The sequence below is a fragment of the Enhydra lutris genome, unplaced genomic scaffold, assembly GCF_002288905.1.
Source record: "Enhydra lutris kenyoni isolate GAN:26980312 unplaced genomic scaffold, ASM228890v2 scaffoldscaffold44, whole genome shotgun sequence".
Taxonomy (NCBI): domain Eukaryota; kingdom Metazoa; phylum Chordata; class Mammalia; order Carnivora; family Mustelidae; genus Enhydra; species Enhydra lutris.
The window spans coordinates 12,072,587-12,090,442 of NW_019154128.1; the positions used below are offsets into that span (position 1 = coordinate 12,072,587).

General features: G+C 55.5%; 1 protein-coding gene across 1 annotated transcript; it reads right to left on the reverse strand.

Annotated features, from left to right (window-relative positions):
* Positions 1 to 14,660: 14,660 nt before the first annotated feature.
* LOC111155944 (SIX homeobox 3) lies at positions 14,661 to 17,516 on the reverse strand. The gene is given in 3 exon segments (XM_022516426.1): positions 14,661 to 14,853; positions 16,701 to 17,290; positions 17,292 to 17,516. Coding segments are annotated over 3 exon segments (1,008 nt in total).
* Positions 17,517 to 17,856: the final 340 nt, after the last annotated feature.

Here is a 17,856-nt window from a genome sequence, read left to right on the forward strand (position 1 = left end):
AATCCTTAAAAAAAAAAAAAAAAAAGAAGAATGGGACCTGGCCCTAACCTACGGGTCAGTTGAGCACCTGAGTCAGAGATCTAATCTCTGCAGAATTACAGACGTCCTTGAAAAATACCTTTTTTGGTTTTTGAAGTTCGAAGCATCTTGAGCCGAGTCCCTTCTTTCCTCGGAAGGAGAAGCCTGCATCTTCCCCTTGGCCACGTGGTAAATGGAAGAGGGAAAAGGCACCACGGAGCCCCGGGAGGGAGGAGGACATGCAGCCACCTGCTCTCCTCCCCCCAGCATTCCCCCACTCCAGGCGGACCCTGCAGCAAACACGCCCCCCAACCCCGTCAGTCACCAGCTCCCTGGCTCCAAGTGCCTGCAGATACCCTGTCTCCCTTCCTAGCAGGGTTCGATCCTAATTTCTTCTTTCCATCCAGCATCAAGTTAGAACCATCCTGAATGGACATACTGGGAAATAAGAAGGGGTGCAGGGTGTGTGTTAGGGAGGAGGACGCTGAAAAGTACAACTGAGTATACTCAGCCCAGATGACTTCTCTTTCTAAGGCTAAAATACAGGTCATCTGCAGGCTGGGGTGGTCCCATGCATGGGTTGGGGGGACCTGCAAGTCCTCCCCCCTTATCTCAACGACCCCCTGGGAAGAGGTGAAACCCCCTTTCATCAACTGATGAATAAATAAAATGTGGTATATCCATATACGGGATATTTTTCGGCCATAAAAAGAATGAAGTGTGAGACATGCCATAAAGTGGATGAATCTTGAAAGCACTATGCGAAGTGAAAGAAGTCACATACCTAAGGCCACATATAGTAGGAGTCTCATTGTCTGGAATGTCCAGAATATGTTCATCAACAGAGACAGAAAGTAGCTGACTGGTTACCAGGGGCTTGGGGGAGAGAGCAAGGGGACCACGGGAACAATTGTGTATGGGGTTTAATGGGTACAGGTTTCTTCTTGGGGTGAAGAGACTATTCTAGAACTAGACAGTGGTGATACCTGCACATCATGAATGTACTAAATATGGCTGATGAACTGTACACTTTAAAATTGTTTAAATGGTAGATTTTATGTTACACGTCTTTTTGCCATAATTTTCTAAGAAATAAAACGTTTTCAGTCCTTGAATATTTCTTCCTTCAGTTCTATCCTTCTGACCCTTCCCTCATCTAAGAAGGGTTCCAGGGGTGCCTGGGTGGCTCAGTTGGTTGAGCATCTGCCTTAGGCTGAGGTCATGATCCCAGGGTCCCAGGATCGAGCCCCGTGTTGGGCTCCCCATCTAGAGGGGAGTCTGCTTCTCCCTCTGACCCTCACCCCTCTCATGTTCTCTCTTTCTTTCAAATAAATGAATAAAATCTTTTTAAAAAAAGGTGGGGAGCCTGGGTGGCTCAGTGGGTTAAGCCTCTGCCTTCGGCTCAGGTCATGATCTTAGGGTCGGATCGAGCCCTGCATCGGACTCTCTGCACAGCAGAAAGCATGCTTCCCCCTCTCTCTCTACCTGTCTCTCTGCCTACATGTGATCTCTCTGTCAAGTAAATAAATAAAATCTAGAAAGAAGAAGAAGAAGAGGAAGTAGTAGTAGTAGTAGTAGTAGTAGTAGTAGTAGTGGTAGTTCCGGGGCCCACTTGAGTGAAAAAGGAAATTTTATGTTCCCGTTATTATTGGGGGGGGAGTGTCCGCTGGCCAAAGGATAGTCCCACAGGGCCTTGACTGAGGCTGTAAGCATTACCCTCAGACCAACCATCCAAGACTAAGAATGCGAAGAAGAAAGACCCAGCCTCTTGTCCATCCCAGGCCTTTGTCTTCACCCAGCCTATCAGCACTTGAGCTTCCCAGGTGGTCCCCAACCAGGGAGCAGAGAAGGGTGATCTGCCATGCCTTTTTTTTTTTTTTTGAGATTATTTATTATTTATTTATTTGACAGAGAATGAGAGAGAGAGAAAGATCACAAGTAGGCAGAGCAGCAGGCAGAGAAAGAGGGGGAAGCAGGCTCCAGAGAGCCCGATGCGGGGCTCGATCCCAGGACCCTGAGATCATGACCTGAGCCGAAGGCAGAGGCTTAACCCACTGAGCCACCCAGGCGCCCCCCCCCTTTTTGTTTTTTAAAGATTTTATGTATTTATGACAGAGAGAGAAAGCAAGAAAGGGAACACAAGCCACGGGGGAGCTAGAGAGGGAGAAGCAGGCTCCCTGCTGAGCAGGGAGGCCAGATATAGGGCTTGTTCCCAGGACCGTGGCGTCATGACCTTAGCTGAAGTCAGGCACTTAACAACCAAGCCACCCAGGCGCCCCAGATCCGCCATGTCTTAAGCCCATCTTCTTCCGGAAACTCTGACTCCTGTCGCAGAAGGGCAGGCAGGACGGAGTCCAGGCTCAAGCCATCCGACAGCTATCTGGAGGGTCACCTATAAGACCACAGTGCTGGTCTGGACATCACCCAGCCCCCTCCAAACTGACCAGTCCTGCCACTGGAGTTGGCACAGATCGCCGCAGGAGGCCTGGATCTCCTCCCTCCATGGAGATAACCTGGAATTTCATGAGACAGCACACTCAGTTTGTGGTGGACCAACCTTGGTCTGGGAGCCAGCCACCCAAACCACCATGGAATGTCCAGGAGAAACTGAAATGCGGCTTGGATGTGCCAGGGAAGAGAAAGGGCGTTTGGAGACAGGGGCCTGAGCCTGGGCAGTCCTCCAGGTAGATGGCAGGAAGACATCTAGAAAGATACATTTTGCGAAATGCCCCTGAGGCTCCTCTCACCCCTAATGCCAGGAGCCAAGATGTATCTGCCTTCTCCAGCTTGTGTAGAAATCAAGACTCCAGGCCCTTGGGCTGTCCGGGATGCCACCAGCTTTGCAGCACTGGCCCCGTGACTCTGGTCTGAAGCCTTCCTGTGGACTTGACCCTTCATGGTTTATCCACTTCCATGATTCTCATTGTAACTCTTCCAACTTCCTCTCCCACCATGACTCTCTTTATCCTGAGAATATACACATTCAACCCAATGGACCCCATTTGCTTTCCCGAAACCTTGGGGTGAGAAGTGTTCGGGAATTCAGAATTCTGGAGATTTCGGGGAAGTACATACAATCCTACTTATAGTACACATTATTCAGTACTACCCCAGAGGGGACAGAGCTGTACCTGCAATCAAGCACATTAATATTTCCACAGTGAAACATCTGATATCCCTGCCAAGTGGGGTAAATGAGGGCTATAAATAGCTTCACATCAGTTTAGCTCAGGTTTCACTGCCAAATAGTTTTGGCAGCAAATATAACAAACAAACAAGCCCAAACAAACCTTTCAGAATTCTGGGCTTGTAGAGAAGAGAGTGGGGATCAGTATTTACATTGCGTAAGGGAGAACAGGGCATGCAAATTACCCTTAAGAGAATAAAAGGAAAAGGCTCCTCCCGCCCAACACCCTTCCACCACCCTCCCTTCTGGGATCGCCTGGCATTGGAGCCCTGCCTCCTTGAATCAGTGTCCAGGACTCTGCTGAGTTATGGGCCACCTAACTAGCTGTGTGCTTAAGGCCAGAGACGGAACCACCCTAAGTCTTAGGTTCCTGATCTCTCGGAATGGGAAAGAAAATGATTCCAAAGCCTCCTTTTACATCTGACCTTTTGCCATGCTACTCAATACATTAGCCACAGTTGGCCATGCTGTTCAGAGAAAGGCAGTGCCTCCACCATCAGGAGCAGCCCAAGAAAACAGCTCAGCACCCAGCACCCCTTCCCACCTGAGTGGAAGGGAAGAGTAGGTGCCAAGTGGGTATGGCTTCTCCACACACAGGTCACCATGGTGGAAGCAGAGCCCCACACGTCACCTGTAAGAGACCAGGAGGCATCTGCAGGAGAAAGAAAGCGTTAGCTGTGGCATCAAATCGTTTAAGAGAAACGTACAAGCTAGACAGGTGAACCCAAATCCCTTAAGTCAAGATGGAAAGTCCTGCAGACGCAAGACCGTGGATTTTGGTATAAAACAGGGCTTGGTCCATCAAAGGTCCCTTTAAGAGCAGAAAGAGGCTACCCTGGGTAAGAGGTGCTGGGGAAAACCCAGCGGGAAAGGAAAGGGCCTCAGGGTGAGTCCCTGTGGCATCCGGCCTGCACCTCCAGAGCGCGGAGAACTGGGCCGCTGCGCGTCGCCGCCGCGAGGTGGCAGCAAAAACCCGCCAATGGCGCGCAGCGCGCCGCTTCCCGCCGCAGACCTGGTTTTACTTTCGCCTGGGCTCGCAGCTAGAGAGCCGAAGGGGTAACCCTTCCGACGCCGTGGAGGGCTGAGTGCCTCGGCCAGGCTCTCCCCGAGGCGGAAGAGGAGGCTTTCTCTGGTGACCTGCTCATAAAAGCTCCTAACGTGGTGTCTGGAAACTTCTCGAGGGACTGGGAGCCTCGATCCCCAGACCCGCTCCCCTCTCTGCATTCCCCCTACCGTGCCACCCCCTGGGAGAATGCATCCAGATCTCCCTCCCCCATTCCTGCTCGCTCTGCAGACAGGGTCAAGTCCAGGAACAGAGCTTTCCCACTCACAGCTCAGGCGAGGACGTGAGAGCGAGTCTGGAAGCTGAGACTTCCCGGTCTTGCTCCCTGACGCCTGTCACACCCAGCCACACATCCTCAGCAAACAAGCGCGGGCTCCGACACCCAATCGCGCAGACTTGCCCGGGTCGCGAGGAGCAGACATGAGAGGCCGCAAGGTGCAATGGAAGAATCTCGGAACTCGGCGCCGAGAAACCTGAGTTGGACTTAAACTCACCCCATTTCTCCGGGTTTCTAAACCCGAGTTCGCGTCCAATAACGAGATGGCTAAGCTGCCTGGCTGCTCTGGAGCCGAGGCCTCCTCCGTTGTGGAATTGCCGGCTGCAGCCTGGAAAACCTTCCTTAATGTCCCAAAGGCTCAAACGGAACACCCCGGCGCTGGGCTGCCTCCCTTCCCGGGACCCCGCGACGAGGAGGACGCGGAAACAGTTTGCAGGAGGCTGCGTGCGTGGAAGTTGCACAGAGCCAGTCGCGCTAAGACGAAGACTTTCCAGCCGCGGCCAGGGGCGCGCGGGTCCCGGGTCCCTTGTTTCATCTCTGACCCTCCAGGACCCCTCGAGCGGGTCACACTCCCATTCACCCAGCGTGCTGAGCCCCATCCAGTCACTCCAGCCACTCCTCGAGGACCCTTCAGGCCTGGGATCTAAGACTCGAACTTCCCTCCCTCCCCCCTTCTCCCAGAGCCCACTCTGAAAGGGTGTCACTGGGCAGCCAGGGGAACTAAAGTAGAAAGTAGAGGACATGGGAGGAGACATGGCTATGCTGGGTTTCCCAACAAGGTGCACTGATCTGATTGGTTCTTGGGGTCCACTGACAGACTCCTCCAAGGAACAGGTGTGAACCTTAGAAGAGCCTGAAGGGCATGGTGCTTCTGGAGGAACTGGGGGTCAGGGGATGAGATCTGGGATCAAGTCATAGATCCATGAAAAGCAGGCAAACTCTGAAATCACGTCATCAGCGGGCCCATAAGTCTTCAGCTGGTCAAGTTCTTCCCCATTTCCCCTTGGGAATGTCTTTAACTGGATTTGCAGCCTTAGCTCAATCCCCCCTCACTTCTTGCCTGCTCTTTGGAAATAGCCTTGTAACCCACCTTCCTGTCTACAGCCTCCACCCAAAGTTCTGAAGCAGAAGCATGGGTATAACCACTTTAGCTCTCCATAAAGCTACATCTGGCTCCCCAGTGTCCACGGGATCCAGGCCACACAACTTGCCTGACCTTGGAGCAGTCCCCCACTCTCTCAGACCCCATTACCAGCCTACTTAGACACCAGGCACTAACCACACTGCTCTGCTCTGGAATCCAAACCTTCTCCATGCCTTTGTTCCCTCTGTTCCAGCCTGGAACCTCCTCCAGGCAATCCAGTTCATCATTCTCAGAAGCCCTTCCTGTTCCTACAGGAATCTTGAAGTTCCCACTCTCAGAAACACTCTGTATGCAACTACAATGGATTTGTTTGTTTTTCAGTGATGACTTGGACTGTTCACTAGACTATGAATAACTTGAAGGCGAGGCTTAACCTGCTCCCTAGGTTCTTATTTTTGGACCAGGTTGAATGTATTGATATTCACAAGCACCCATCTAGTCTGGACCCTGTCCGCTCCCCGCTCAGGCACAGGTGCAGGTGGATGTGTCCCGAGGTCATGAAGTCAGTATTTCTCCTGTATCTCATAGGAATCCGGACAGCAGTCTCAGCACACTCAACAAAGTTCACATATACATACACTTCACTCTCACATATACACCGTGGAGTCCCAAGCACTGGTAAGAGTTGCCGGTACACGTGGGGCTTAGTCCGGTCTGGGAGAAGAGCCCGCTGAAATCTCTGCTCATCCTCTGGCCTTCAGAGGCCTGCCAGCGTGTACTGCGGCTCCTTGCCCAGGGCGGCTCTTGGGTCCAGTCCCTGTGGGAGGTGCGTTTCGGTCGGGGCCAAATGCTAGCGAAGTCCCAAGTGGAGGAGCGAGCGAGAATGTGGGCCCGGACAGGCAGAACCCGAGGCGACCGCTTCTCGCCCTCTCCCACTCCCTTCTCTCGAATTTGCCTTATCTTGCGCGCTCAAAAACAGGATCTTTGGGAAGTATTTGCGCAGCTTACAGGGAGTACACGGGCGAGAAAGATGGGAGGGGGGCATCGGACATACGGGTGTAGCCGAGTGTATGAAGGTAGGGAGTGGCTGTGTGACAGGAGCCAAGTCATGGCCCTCTCTGAGCTTCGCTTTTCCCTTCGCGTGTCATCAGGGCCGCCGCCAGCTCAGAGACGTCAGTGGGGGGGCCTGGATTCCATCCTCTTCGGTCCGTCCCTCTCGAAGTCCGGCCCGGCCCTGCCGAGCCAGTGCGTCCCGGACGAGGTGGGGGCAGGCAGGAGGCAGCGGCGCCGCGCGCGGGCGGCGGAGCCAGAGGCGCGCACGCCTGTAATTAGCAGAGCGATCAGTCATTAAGAGGCCCCGCTAAGAATTTCTGTTTAATAATGGTCGCAAATTAGTTATAATGGTAAATAGTCATCTCAAAATCCAACAAACTAAAGCCATTGCTGTCCTGGAAGGGCTCCAGGCCGCCCCCAGGCACCAGCCGGGCTCTCGCCCGGGTCGGCCCAGCACCGCGGGGGACCGTGGTGGGGAAAGGCGGCGCGGCCGGAGGAGCGGGGAATCCGGCCGGGGGGAGGCTGGGGCTTGGGCCACAGCGCCTCCCAGCGGCCTGAAAGAAGAAAGACGGAGTCCGAGCTAGGGAAGCGGGGACAAAGGCCCAGCGCCAGAGCGCTGCGGAGGCAGAAGGGGCGGAGCGGGGACGCGGGGAGCGCACACCCACCAAGCCGAGTAGGCATCCTCCCAGACCCCCGCCCCAGGGGCCTGCCTCCCACACACGCAGCCCGGCTCTCGCTCACCTCTGGGCCTCGCCGCCGCCCTTCAGACATGTTTGGGTTCCCGGACCGCCCACACTCTTCCTGCCCTCACCTCCAGGGATCCAAGAACTCCTCCCTGGCCCCAAGCCTCACCTTTTCCAAGGGGAGAAGAGGAGCCGGTATTACCTGATCTACAGCGACCCCAGCCCCACTGCCATCTCCGTTCTCCCGCAGAGAGACGTCCCCCACCCAACCCCGGGCGGGGCAAGCGCAGCCCGAGGACAGACTGACAGGCAGGCAGATGTAGCTTTCCCTGTGCCTTCCTTTCTTGCCAGCGCATTCTGTCAAGTTCTCAGTGTCTGAAGGGTTACACTCCTGCCGCTTAAGGCCCTTTCCTTTTCCAAAAAGAGTGCGTATATAAATCGGCGAGAGTCATGGCTTATTTGTAAAAGTGGAGAGAGATCACTAGGAGCGCAGACGGGCCTCTGTTCTTATCAGAGGGACGCTGGACCAGTGTCTACTGTGCGGGGCGTTGTGTGCATGTGAGGAGGGGAGGCTGTGTGTGTCCTGTGAGTGAAGTCGCCTGTGGGGGTCTCTGGGAGTGCAGGGGTGGGGAGGTGGGGGATGCTGTTGCTGAGTGCAGGTGGGGTGCGTTCTGGGTTGGCCTCTTTTGGGCAGAGGAAGTTGCCGGTGCCCCCAGCCCCCAGGGGAGTGGCCGTTCTGCCCCCACCTCACACACTTGCAGCCCTCAGCTCACTTTCCAGGTCACACCTTCCATCAGTTAGTGAAATCCCTAGAGGCAATTTTTTGGAAGACCAATTTGTCCCTGGGCTTGGTCTTCCCCATTTGAAGCCAGGAAGTAGCTGCTCCCCATGTTCGCCCACCCTTCCTATTCCTTTCCTTCCTGCTTTGGATCTCAACCCTGCTTTCCGTTCTCTCTCTTCCTTCTCCTTTTGCTTTTATCCCTTCTCTATGATTTCTTTCCCTTTTCTATATCCTCCCTTACTTTCTTGCTCAGCAAAAAGAATGTCCCTGAGCATTTTGGGGTGAATTATAAAATGGAGGAGCCCCCATTTCCTGACTGCTCCCAAGATTAGCCATGTTTCCCTGAAGGTGTTTATCTAGTTCTCTGCCCATCTTCTTTGGAGCCTCAGCCTCCTGGTGCGCGTGCCTGCGTGCATGCGCGGGTGCCCCAGTGGGTAGAGGTTGGGCTAATGGGTGGCCTCCAAGTGCCTAGAGTCAGGCAATGTGGTTTGGGAGTTGAAGTACCTCTGGGGAACATTTCTATTATATCTTTGGGTTGGCTTTCACATGCCATGTGTCTGAAGGCTTCCTCTGCGTATCCTCCGTGTGTTTGTTTTGGTGGATGGGCAGTGGCTGTGTTCTCTAACTGTATTTATTGCTTATCTGCTCCCTTCCTTGTATGCGAACTTTTGGTGAGCCCCAGCCATTACATGTAGCAGATGACATACTAAATGTTGATTGGTGCTAATGCCGTCTTATGCAGACCTGTGTTTCTTGTCCGGTGTGCACAGCTCTGTCGAGGGTGCAGTTGAGATGGGACATGTTTGCGTGTGCATCTGTGCAATTTGGAGAGTACGGCCCTAGAGACTGGGAAAGGGAGGATGGTGTGTTCTTGTATTGGCGTCTGAGGACCGACGTAGAATCAGCAGAGAGGAAATCTGAAAGGGGTCCTCTGTTGTGTCAGGAAGGAGGTCTGTGGGCACTGGGAAAATGCTCTGGGGGCCAGTGGGTGTATAAGGGAAAGCCTGTATTGGGTTTATGGTGAAATGGCCTGGGGTGAGGTGTGTGCATCACCTGTGAGTGGAGGGGTGTAGTTGTGTATGACTGAGTGTGTGTGAGTGTATGGTGTAGCCTGGGCCTGCCTGCCTGCCCCGCAGAGCCCCGCCCGCCACTGCAGAGCTCAATCAGCCACTGCATGAATACACTCGAATGGAAAGTTGTGCTCAGCTGACCGGAGAAATCGGAGCTGGCTAGCACTGCTCCCCTCCTCCTGGCCTTCCTCCTGCCCTTCCTTGGGCCGGAGGACTGCCGGGCTTACACATTGAGACAGGGGAGGCTCCACTCAGCTGGGGCTGGAAGGCCTTGGGGCGGTGGGGAGTTGGGCAGGCCTGAGGACCTGGGGGACCGCGCACCCCAGAGGGCTCGGCATCTCATCCACAGTGCCTGGGAGGGCTGGGGATTGGTGAGGGACTTGGAAAAGAACCCGAAGCAGCAGCTGGTTCTCCAGGGGACAGCCAAACAAAGACCTAGGTGGGGACCTGGATGGCCATGGAGGCACAAAAAGGGTGAGAGAGAAGAGACGGGGGTCATTCCCTGCTGGGGGAGGCCAAGTGCACCCAATGTGCCACAGGTTGGAGCCTGGGCTTCGAGCTCCCGTGACCCTAGCGATGGGCTAGGTCCCAAATGTGCCAGGCTGGTCGGTTCTCCTTTCCAAAGAAGCTGAGAGTCCCTCTCTTGCCACAGCCCACAGTAGGGTTCACGTTCCACCTCAACTTGACCCACCTAGGCCTGGGCCTGGCCCTCTCGCCTCCCTGGTAGCCCTCCCCACATCCAAAGTCTGGCCATCCCTGGCTGTTCCCACCACCTCCAACCTGAGTCCCAGCCGGAACCAGCCAGGCTCCTATTGTTGCCTTCACTCCTACTATCCACCAGCAATCCCCACCCCATGTCATGGCAGCTTCCAGGTCATTTCATTTTAACCAGCTGTATGTCTCACTTGGGATAATTAACTGTGTTGGTGCTGGGCAGTCAATTCTGCAGGATTGGAAGAGGGCAAAAAGAGGGGTGGGGTGGGGGGGCAGAACTCCCGGTGGGGGGAGGGGTGCAAGGAAGAAGAGGTGAGTAGGCCGGAAGGGGTAGATTGGCCTTTCTAACCTCAGGCAGGCAGCTTCTAGGCGCCAGCAACTTTAGCACAGATTTTTCCAGCTTTGCTTCCCTTTCCGTGGCTTCAGTTTTCCCATGCAAATTCTGGATTGCCATTGTTTTTCTTTGAGGGAGGCAGGAATGAAGACACTATCCCCAGCTCCGCTGCTCTTCTTCAAGCTCCTTATCCCTAGAGTAGGCAGTCCAGGTACACAGAGGCCTACACACAGGGGAAGACTTCAAGCACTCCTGCTGGGGTATGAGCGTGTGGGGCAGGGGTGCAGAGAGGGTAGTGTGTGCCAGAGCAGGGCAGCACCAGAAGGAGGAGAGCTGACCCATGGGCTGCCCTGGGGTTGGACAGAGAGGGTGGATGCTTAATGTTCAGGCCTGATCACCCAGCCTGACATGGCTCACAAGAATGGACATACCAGTGAACACACTCTCCCCAAGACACAGCCCGCAGCATTCCCAGGCTGAGGTGGGGGGCTGCTGGACACAGTGGCTGAGCTGGCTTCTCTGCCAGCAGGAACTTCCATCAGGTCTCACCCTTGAGCTCTGTCCTGGCTGCCCCTGGGATGTTGATTGTCTTGGCCAGAGCTTTGAGGGACCCAGAAAGAGAATGGGCAGGCAGCCCAAAAAAGGAGAGATCGGGCTGGAAAGGGGCCTCTTTTCTCTCACTTCCATGTTTAAAGGGACCGAGGTCAAATCCAATGTAATATCCTCAGTGATCAGGGTAAAGGATGAATTGGGGAAGCCAAAGGGCCCAACTCCCCTGTGCCTCTGGTCAAAGAATAAGGACTGTGATCCCCCGGTCCCCATTCCTTAAAGGCAGAGAACAGTCAGTTAGGGCTGTGTAGCCTGGGAGTCATATCTGTGGTTTGAGTAGAACAAGGGAATCCACCAGAATGGAGACCCACAAAACACATGTTCACGGCACGGAAAGGCCCTGTACACACAGCACCCTATAGCTGAACATGATCCACTTCTTGCCGAACTAGGTAAGTATCAACTGCCCAAACCACACACAAATACCTACAGTATAGGCAATATGAAAGAGCACACATACTGGACACACACTGATACACTATATACCCATGTATATCAAACATCACACACACACACACACACACACACACACACGCCTTTATATGCAGACCTCAACTGCATGGGGGGAGCCCAGCATTCGGAATTGTACACATCCACACCACTCATCACAAGTACTCATACCTCTCCTTCAGGTACCCTGGAGCTGAGTTTGGATGTTTGTACAGACCCGAGCAGAAACACAGGAGATGAGAGAGAGTGAGAGGTGACAGCGAGACAGGCAGGTAGCAGAACCTCGGTTCCCAAAGCTGAAGGCTGTTATGGAGTTGAATGGCTTGTCTTCTGCAGTGGAGAGGGAGGAGTGGGTACTGGATACTCCGATCTTGCTTGCTTTCTTGGGTATGTTGTGAGAAGGAGGCTTTTTAAGTCCACAAGTTTGTCCTCTGTCCCCAGACAAAAAGGCATCTGCTCCCTGGTTCACCAGTCAAAGCCCCTCCAGGAGTCACCAGCCAGCAGGGCCACCCTGTCCTTCCACTAATCCATTCTAGTTAGTCAGCTGGGTAGGTCCATCCGGAGCCTCTGCGCTGTCTGAGGCCGCCCCTTCTTTGGATTTCAGGCCCAAGTTCTGGGGCAAGTCTGAACCATACATTTTAAAATGCAGGTGGGGAACGGAGCCTGTCATCCCAGGCATCATTCTGTGCACTAGAACAGAGGCCCCATCTGGGAAGAAGCCAGCAGCACCCTCCCCATATTCCTGCCACCCAGGTCAATGTTGCCTGAACTGTGGCATCATGAGGAATGTTTCCCAAGACGGTGAATGCAGGCAGATTCTGACACTGTGCGCCAGGCCTTAGAACTTGGAAGCTCTTGAGGCCATCTGAAAGCCCTGGGTCTAAGGCAGGATGCACACAGAAACCTTCCCCTCCAGGCAAGCTCACCCTGGGTGCACAAGGCCCCATCTGCACGCACAGGGCACCTCTGGTCCTGTCGGCCTTTCCGCCTGGGCCAGGCCCTGTGTAAACCCCATGGCCAGACTGGAGATGGGGACAAAAGGAAATCGGAAGTCAAATTTAGTTTGGAACCAGTGTGAAATTCCATGCACGTTTCTCCCTAATCCGCCTGCCTCTGGAAATTGGACTTTCAAGTGAAGGCAAGTTTTCTGAAATTAGTTCTTTGGCTCCTTGGGCTCTGGCTGGCCTGGCCCAGAGCGGCAGAGGCACGGTCAGTCACACCATCGCAGGGAACTGGGGGAAGGGGGGCGGGGGGGGGGGTTGGGCAGGACAAGGAGGCCTGGGGCCAGTGAGAACCTGGTTAGCAAAAGATGATGATTTTCTTTTTGGTTTTTGTTTTCAAGTGTCAACCAGCTCTGAAAATGTCTTAGGGGCTGGAGAGACTCCTGTTGATTCCAAAAGTCGGGAAGTAATTTCAAGGAGAGAGATCGAGAGCCATAAGGCAAGTCATAGATTCACACAGACGCGAACACCGGTGGCAAGGAGAGGGTCCATCCCAACTGCAGGCCCTAAACTCCTCAGACTACCTCCTCCTTTCCTCTCTCTGCCCTCCCTGCCCTGACTACGGTTGTCCCCAACTCCACCCCGCAAAAAGAAGACAAAACCTGTCGGCTCTGCTCTGGGTAAGTGGATGGTTGGTTTGGTGACCTTGTGTGTTTATTGTTAAAAAAAAAGTCACACAGACACACAACAACAGCAACTGGAAGATGCCAAACACACCCCAAGGACCCACAAGGGCCGCTGCAGGCTCTAATTCCTGCGGCTCTCGGCCTGGCATCTCCTTCTGAAGAAACCAGCCAGAGCCCCCCTCCCCCTGTGCCCTCTGAGCCTTTCGTTCCGGACTTGGCTTTGGTTCTCCTCCGAAGGGCCTGTTCCCATCTTCCCACCCCCCACCCCCAACCCTCACCACCTCCAGGAAAAAGCTTCTACTCAGCCTTAAAATTCTGCCCCAGCTCGAGTGGCGTAGTTGGAGGGGAAGTGAAGGCCCAGCGCTGCACCCCAGGCTGTGCCCCGGGGCGGACAAAAACACCAGTCTCCGGGAGTGATAAGAAAATGGAGAATACTGTATTTGCTTTAGAAAGTTTTTACATATAGATAAACACGCAGTTAAGATAACAGTAAAAGCGTCCTACGGGGAGTGAGAGATTTCTCCAAAGCAGCTAAGAAATACTCGAAATAGCTTTTGCATAAGAATACTACGGTCTCACTCTCCGCTTCCGCTAGCGACGGGGTCCCTCTTCCTAACCCAGCCCGCCACGCCACGCCTTGACTGCCAAGTCGACGCCAGGAACACCGAGTGGGAGGGGAACCCCGAAAAGGAAAGAGACAGGTGAGTGGGGAGGCAGGAAGGGGTGGGGAGGAGAATGCAAAAGGAAGAGGAGAAAAAGCAAATATCATATACAGGCAATTTCTACACATATATTACAAACTGGGAAAATGACCGATCATTAAGATATACATAATTCATATAAAATTTTGAAATAAAAATAAAAATCTGTTACAGTCATAACTATTCTTTTTCCACATTTATAACCAGTACCCACACAGGCAGTGACAGAGTGGAGAGAAAAAGGTGCTTACGAAGAAAATGATTGTCTGCTGAACAAAAAACAGAAGATTGCATTTTGTTTGACCAATACTTGGACTTAAAAACAGAGAAAGAAGAGCGAGAGAGGAAAAAAGAGAGCGAGCAACAAAAGGCGAGAAACATTTGCTATTTCCCTCTCAAGGAGTTCTTTTTCTTTTTTTTTAAAAACAAATTCTGAACGTAGATGGCGGTTTTGTTTTATTTTTTCTCTTTTTTGTCTGTTTTGCTTTTGTCATCTTGTCGTCGTGGTGGTGGTCGGTTTTTGTATAGTCGACTCTTTTTAAATCGTTTAAACTAGAGAGAATATTTTCCCAGATACAAATAAATCGTCATGCAGGTGGGGCGCCGGGTCCGTGGGAACCGAAAGGAGAAGCCGTGCTTGTCCTAGAAAGTATACAATTGTCACCTCTTTTATGTTTTCTGCCCGCAACATCAGCGTTTGTAACTGTCTGTTGGCGTCGCGGTCCTTTGGGGTGGCCGTGGTGGTAGATGGTGGTTGGGGTTGTTGATAGTTTGTGTTTAATTTGTTATTTTTCTTGGTTTTTATATATTTTTGGCTGGGATGGAAGTGTGTGTTTACTTGTGTGTGTGTGTGTGTGTGTGTGTGTGTGTATGATTGTGTATCCTGATTTCGGTTTGTTCTGGGGATGGAGGAGGAAGAAGAGGAAGAGGAGGAGGGTGAGGAGGAGGAGGAGGAGGAGGAGGAGGGGGAGGAGGGAGAGGGGGAGGGGGAGGAGGGCGGCCTTGGCTATCATACATCACATTCCGAGTCGCTGGAGGTTACCGAGAGGATGGAGGTGCCGGTGTCCGCGCGCTCCGTCAGGCTGGACACGCTGGTGGTGGGGCTGGCTGCCGTGGACGGCGACTCTGCGGAGCCGTGCGTGGGGCAGCCGGGCTCGGCCAGCGAACGCATGCCGCTCGGCCCGATGGCCTGGTGTTGAAGCCTGCGGGAGACAGAGAGCGGCACCAGCCCTGACACAGCGGCTCCGCCACCCGGCTCCGTCAAGCCGCCTCCCCGCGCCCGCGGCCGCCGGTGCTCCCCAGCCTCCACAGCGCGCCCTTCGCCACCACCCGCGACTCGGCTCCCGGCGCTCATTCCCTTCTCCTCCCCTGCCTCCAAGCCCCCGACTGCTCACTGAACGCCACAGAGCCTTCCAGCGCGGGGCTTGACTAGCGTCTCCCCAGCCCCCTCCCCGGGGCTCTCTGGAGCTTCCCAAGGCTTCCCAGTTCGGGGCCGGCCTCCAAGGAGAGGTAGCACCCGTGGCCGGCCGCCTGGGGAGGCCTGGGAGCACAGCGCGGGGGGCCGCGTCCCCAAAGAGCACAAGTCCTGGAGGGACAGGGTGCTCCTTCCTTCCCAGCCCCTTGGGACTCTTCAGACTGAACCGGCTGCCCAGGAGCAGTCGGTCTTCGCAGTGGCTCCTGCCCCAGCTCCCGCGAACACACCCAGAGCTGCGGGTTGCTCACCGCAGCCTCTGCGGAGTAGGACCCGCTGGCTTTGCTCTCTGGATCCCCGTGCTGAGCGCAGGAGCAGGGGCAGAGAGAACGGAGAAGCCAGAAGCAGAAAAAGTGGGGAAGAGGTGCAACAGAGAAAGGAGAGAAAGCAGCAGGAAAGGGGTGCAGAGCAGTCTCCGTCTGCCCCTTTGCCACAGCAGGCATCAGCGGCCTGGGGCCTAGAGTCTCTGAGTTCCTACAAGGAGGCCTCCCCCTATCCCGGGCACTCCCCCGTCTCAGGCGAAAAACTGGCTCTGCGTGCAAAGGTGAGGGGGCCCAGGGCTCAGGCCTGGGCCACCTAAACACAAACACACTCATTCACTCCAGGAACTCAGCCCTGGCCTCCAGCCCCTAGCAGCTGTCAGCAGTTGGGGCCCTGCTCCCTGTGGTACACCCGGCCCAGGGCCTTCAGAGGCTAGGTAGGGACGCAAGCTTCTTACCAGGGCTTTCACCCCACTTCCTCCCTGCCCCCTTCCCTCCTCTTTTCCTCTAGTTATTTTTCTCCCTACCTCCAACAGGCCCAAGTGGGCTGACTGGCCAAGCCCAGGCAACTTTGTGACTTTGTGGCCAACATGCTGGCAGTGGGGCTCTTCCTGCTCCTGGTGGCTTCCCAAGTTAGTGGACCAAGGCGGTGCTCCTTGACTGGGGCAGGAGGACTGGCACCTGTGTGCACGTGTACACACACACACACACACACACACACACACACACACGTACACACACACAAGGCCTCTCCACTCCCTGCCTGGTGTCCAGCTCCTGGGCAGCCCATTAGCAATGCTGAAGGAGAGGCCTGCTCCACGGCGGTCACCCGACCTTTTTCCTTTTGTGGCAGAGACCCAGGTTCAGTTTCCTTTCCATGACATTGTGGATTCCTCCTCGGGTTTTTGCAGTGCACAGAAACAAGAACCAGATGGCAAGGGCGGCTTTCCTTCCTTCCCTGTCTGTAGGCTCCAGAGGAGTGCGGAGCTGGGGACGGGCTGAGCAGGTGGCACGGGTGCAGGGCAGGGCTGGGGCTCCCAGGGCTGCGACCAGGGGCTGTGGGCACTCAGGACCTCAAACACACACACACTCTCCACCCTGCCCGAAGCCCCTCTCGGACAAAGTCGTCAAGACTCCCACTGCCCGGTCCCTCTTCTGCGCGTCTGGGCAAGCGGAAACTTTCTCCAACTGGCCAGGGGGTCGCGGCTTCTCGCGCGCCCGGCAGCCATGGACACCCTGCCCCATTCGCCCCTATTTCAACCCCTGTCTCCCTCCCGGGCCCCAGAGACGGTAGCCAGGCCGCGGGCCCGCCACTGACCTGTTCTTGGCCGCCGCGGCGCGGTCGCGCTGCCTCCGGTTCTTAAACCAGTTGCCTACTTGTGTGGGAGTGAGGCCGGTGGCCTGCGCCAGTTCGCGTTTCTTGCTGGGGTTGGGGTAGGGGTCCTGCAGGTACCACTCCCGCAGCAGGCTCCGAGTCCGCTCCTTGAAGCAATGCGTCTTCTGCTCGCCGTCCCAGATGGTGCGCGGCAGCGGGAACTTCTTGCGCACGCGGTACTTGTCCACCGGGCCAAGCGGGCGGCCGCGCAGCTTCTCGGCCTCCTGGTAGTGCGCCTCGAGCCACATGGCCTGCAGCTTGCCGTGGGACTCCTTGGTGAACTTGTGGTTCTCCAGGATGTGGTAAAGGTCGCGGAAGTTGCCCGTGTGGAAGGCGACCACGGCGCGCGCGCGCAGGATCGACTCGTGCTTGTTGATGGCCTCGCACGCCCCGGGGGCCACGGGCAGCGACCAGAGGAAGCGGCCCAGCCGCTCGATGTCGCCCGTCTCCTCCAGCGTCTCGCAGACGCTGGCCACCTGCTCCGGCGAGAAGTTGAGGGTGGGCAGCTGGAACATGGACAACTCTTCCGGGGGGGGCCCTGGAGCCGCCGCCGCTGCCGCCGCCGCCTGCTCCGCCAGCACCGCCGCCTCCCGCACAGTTCCCGCCGCCGCCGCCGCCGCCGCCGCCGCCCGCGCCGCCGCCGCCCGCACCGTTCCCGCCGCCGCTACTCGCCAGAAGTAGGGAGCGGTGATGAGGATCGGCGAAGTTTGGCAACAAGAAGTGGGAGGAATAGAGGTCTAGGGGGGAGCGGAATACCATGGACTGACCTGAGAGGAGAGGAGAAAATTCAGGGAGAGGAAGAGAGAGGGGAGGAAGAGGAGGAGAGGGGCGATGAGGACCAGGAGGAGGGAGAGGAGAGGGGGGAGGAGGAGAAGGAAAGGAGGGGGGAGCAGGAGGAGGAGGAGGAGGAGGGGGAGGAGGAAGGGCGTAAGGGACACCCACACCCCACACACATCCACACACACACACACCCGCGCAGCCACATAGAGAGGGAGGAAGGAGAGCGGCCCGGTGCGCGCGCGCAGAGAACCCGAGACAGAGAGGGAGAGGGTGAGGGAGAGAGAGAGAGAGAGAGAGAGAAGAGCGAGAGCCAACCACC